Raw genomic sequence first — 4,477 nt, 5'->3', positions numbered from 1 at the left:
ATCAGTTCAAAGATTCTGCATATTAAAATTTACTTTCTTTAGTTTTGTAATTTTCAAACCAAACTGCATCCTATCGATCCTGTGTAGTGCATTTTCTATTTCTATAATTAATTATGCTACTGAAGTCAGCAAAAGTTTGCCTAAATACAACATTACTCGTCCAGTTGGCCTTGCTTTCATAAGCAAACTCGATGTTTTGTCTGATTTTTGTAAGACGAATTCTTCGGCAACGAAAATACTGCACTCTTTCGCATCGCCACTTCTGAAAAGCAATCAATTGTTTCCGTAATTTCCCAACCAAACTACTCAAGAATATCTTAAACCATTTAAAATATCATCAAAGAAATTGAAATTTTCTTTAAACTATAACTCCATATCTAAATTAAAACCTCTCTTTTATAAATACGATTCACAATTCCCTCTTCCTCATCATATTACCATCAAACAACCAAAAAACCATATAAGTTTTATCGACAAACATTTCTAATGAAATTCTTTTATTTTATCTCTCCTTTATTTTTTCTCCATTAACGTTAATTTTTGGGGATGAATAAAAAAAACAAAAAACTCAATTAAAATACAACAGCAAAGAGTCTCCCTATGCCAATGTACCCAACGATATGTTCTACTGTCATCTCTGCAAGAAACACATGTGGGATGCCAACTCATTTGAGAATCACATCAAGGGACGCACTCATTTAATGATGCGCGAAGGTATAGAGAAAGCTATCGTCTAAAGGCCAATATGATCCGTCAGGAAGCCAAGATTGCTGAGCAATTGAAATCCATTGAATTGGATCGCTTGAAGCGTATGGGCAAGAGCAAGCAACGTCAGTTGGACTACTGCACCATGTGCGATTTGAACTTCCATGGTCATATCTCGGCCCATCGTAAATCCGAGGGACATTTGCAATTGAAGAAATTCTTGCATCCCAAGTGTAATGAATGTAACAAGGAATTCGCCACTCGTATTGATTACGATACCCATTTGTTGGCTGCCGAACATTTGATTAAGGCCGCCGAGAAGAATACCAAGGTTGGAGAACGTAAACGTCAGACCTTGCCTATTCTCACCGAGGAGGATGAATTGAAGGATGTCCGTCCCCCCACCAAGAAGAAGAAGAAGGCTGCTGCCAAGAAGACCACCGAAGCTGGTGAAGGTGCCGAAGTCAAGAAGGAAGGTGAAGAAGAAGCTGAAGGCGAAGAAGCCGAAGGTGAAGATGCTGAAGCCAAGAAAGAAGGTGAAGAGGGTGCCGATGAGACCAAGGAGGGTGAAGAATTGAATGAAACCCAAGAAGGCGAAGAAGAAGAAGTTGCTTTGCCCGTCGATCCTGAAGACTGCATTCTGGATTTCCATGATGGTGATGAGATTCCCACGGAAGTCGACAACCGTTTGCCCCAAATACAACTGGACCCGCCCAGTTGGTACCGCTCTCATCACCAAACTCGAATGTTTCGAGTGCTCATTGTGTGGCAAATTCTTCGACAACGAAAGACTGTCGAAGTGCACTCTCGCACTGTCACCCATCACCGCAACTTCTTGAAATTCATCAACGAGAAGGCCAGCGACACCAAGATCGCTCAAAAGCGCGCTGCCGCCGCCATTGAAGAAAGCGAACGCAAGAAGCGCAAGTTGGAAGAAGCTGAAGCCTCTGCCAACGGTTGAAGGTGAAAAGACCGAAGCCGCCGAAGGTGCTGAAGGTGAATTATACGATCCCTCAGAAGCCACCGGTGAAGATGAGGATGTTGAAATGAATGAAAATGGTGAGGGCGCCGAAGAAGGTGGTGAAGGTGCTGAAGCCGAAGAAAATGGCGAAGAAATGGAAACCCAAGAAGAAGCTGAAGAAGAAGCCGAGCCAGAAGCTGAGGCTGAGGCCGAGGCTGAAGCAGAAGCTGAGCCCGAACCTGAGCCAGAGCCAGTCAAAGAAACACCTAAAGCAGAAACACCCGCAAAGACCGCCACCAAGACTGCTGCTGCTCCCTCAACACCCGCTTCCGCTGAGGCCTCGCCTGCCAAGAAAGCAGCGACACCTGCTGCCCGTGGTGGTGCCGCCAAGGGAACGCCGCGTAACCGTGGTCGCGGTCGCTACAACCGTTACTAAGCTAGTTTATTTAGCCTTCTCTAAGCAACCTCCTCCCTCCCCTTTTTCTAATCACACTTTCCTTGAATTGTCTTGTGGAAGTAATTGACGCGAATATGTACTATTCAGCAGAATGATTTCATGACACTTTTCATTACATATATTTTTTTATATAAATTAAAATTTATTATAATTTAACAAAAAAAAAAAACCAACAATTTCATTTAATTACTAAAACTTACAAAAACCAATCACAAATCATAAAACAACTTTTTTTGCTAATTCCTTATACCTTTAAGTTGTAACTATAGTTGTAACTTAATTCAAACCAATATATTGATTGCATTATAAATGACACAGGAACACGTTTTTAAAATAACAATTACATTAAACTAACAATTAAATCCGCAAGCTCATTCGGTTTACTGATAAAATACACGGACATCATTTTTTAAAAGTATGAATTACTGAATGAGCTCCATAAAAGAAACCAATAAAAATAAAATATTTTAATTTTAAGCTATTAGTTAATAAGTATTAATTAAACTTTGATTGATGAACGCTAAACAAAATATTATTCAGAGCCCATTTATTATATACTTATCTAAATAAACTCTTCAAAAAAACATGAAAAAAATTAATTATCTAAAATCTAGAAAATAATTTTATTATAAAAAAACAAAACAAAATATAAATTAAAAAAGCAAAAGAAAAGAAATTTTCTGTAAAAAAAAAAACAAGAAATAACATTGGAATAATGAACAAAGAAATTTAAAATTTAAATACAAATAAAACATACCAATGTAAGTGTATAAAAAAATAGTAAATAAAATGTGTTTTTATTTTATTAGGAGAACAATTTGAAACTTTAAATCGCTTCAATTGCAAAAATAGTGAAAATCTGTGATCACTCGTATTTTCCTCCAAAAGTTGCTCTTTATATGAGAAAACTAAAATCGGCCGTAGATCCTTAATAAAGCTCCAATTTAAAAATTATTGCAAATCTGTGATCACTCATATTCTCCATAAAAATCGATTTCTATATGAGAAAACCAAAATCGGCCGTAGATCCTTAAATAACGCTCCAATTGCAAATATAGTGAAAATCTGTGATCACTCATATTCTCCATCAGAAGTCGATCTTTATATGGGAAAACTAAAATTGGCCGTAGATCCTTAAATAACGCTCTAATTGCAAAACTAGTGAAAATCTGTGATCACTCATATTTCTTACCAAAAATCGATTTTTATATAAGAAAACTAATAATAAATTGCAAAACTAGTGAAAATCTCGTCACTCATATACTCCATCAAAAGTCAGTCTTTATATGAGAAAACTAAAATAGGACGTAGATCCTTAATAACACTCTAATTGCAAAACTAGTGATAATCTGTGATCATTCATATTTCTTACCAAAATACGCTTTAATTACAAAATTAGTGAAAATCTGTGATCACCTCATATTCTCCATCAAAAGTCAGTCTTTATATGAAAAAAACTAAAATCGGCCGTAGATCCTTAATAACACTCTAATTGCAAAACTAGTGAAAATCTGTTATCATTCATATTTCTTACCAAAAATCGATTTTTTATATGAGAAAACTAAAATCGGCCGTAAATCCTTAAATAACGCTCTAATTGCAAAAACTAGTGAAAATCTGTGATCACTCATATTTCATACCAAAAATCGATTTTTATATGAGAAAACTAAAATCGGCCGTAGATCCTTAAATAACTCTCCAATTGCAAATCTAGTAAAAATCTGTGATCATTCATATTTCTTGCCAAAAATCGAATTTTATATCAGAAAACTAAAATCGGCCGTAAAACCTTAAATAACGCTCCAATTACAAAACTAGTGAAATCTGTGATCATTCATATTTCTTACCAAAAATCGATTTTTATATGAGAAAATTAAAATCGGCCGAAAATCCTTAAATAACGCTCTAATTGCAAAACTAGTGAAAATCTTTGATCACTCATATTCTCCATCAAAAGTCAGACTTTATATGAGAAACTAAAATCGGCCGTAGATCCCTTATATAACGCTTCAATTGCAAAACTAGTGAAAATCTGTGATCACTTATATTTCTTACTAAAATCGATTTTTATATGAGAAAACTAAAATCGGCCGTAGATCCTTAAATAACGCTCCAATTGCAAAAACTAGTGAAAATCTGTGATCATTTATATTTCTTACCAAAAATCGATTTTTATATGAGAAAACTAAAATCGGCCGTAGATCCTTAAATAACTCTCCAATTGCAAAACTAGTGAAAATCTGTGATCATTCATATTTCTTACCAAAAATCGATTTTTATATGAGAAAACTAAAATCGGCCGTAGATCCTTATATAACGCTTCAATTGCCAAAACTAGTGGAAAATCTGTGATC

General features: G+C 35.5%; 1 protein-coding gene across 1 annotated transcript; it reads left to right on the top strand.

Annotated features, from left to right (window-relative positions):
• Window positions 1–557: 557 nt before the first annotated feature.
• LOC119614334 (zinc finger protein on ecdysone puffs-like) lies at window positions 558–2,567 on the top strand (the record flags this gene model as incomplete). The annotated part of the gene is given in 5 exon segments (XM_037970477.1): window positions 558–717; window positions 720–1,396; window positions 1,398–1,485; window positions 1,488–1,662; window positions 1,664–2,567. Coding segments are annotated over 5 exon segments (1,539 nt in total), but the record flags the coding sequence as incomplete, so codon positions are not given.
• Window positions 2,568–4,477: the final 1,910 nt, after the last annotated feature.

The sequence above is a fragment of the Lucilia sericata genome, unplaced genomic scaffold (assembly GCF_015586225.1).
Source record: "Lucilia sericata isolate MDLA Ls3-8-SP2 unplaced genomic scaffold, ASM1558622v1 Contig002800F_arrow, whole genome shotgun sequence".
Taxonomy (NCBI): domain Eukaryota; kingdom Metazoa; phylum Arthropoda; class Insecta; order Diptera; family Calliphoridae; genus Lucilia; species Lucilia sericata.
This window is presented reverse-complemented; position numbering and strand designations above follow the sequence as displayed.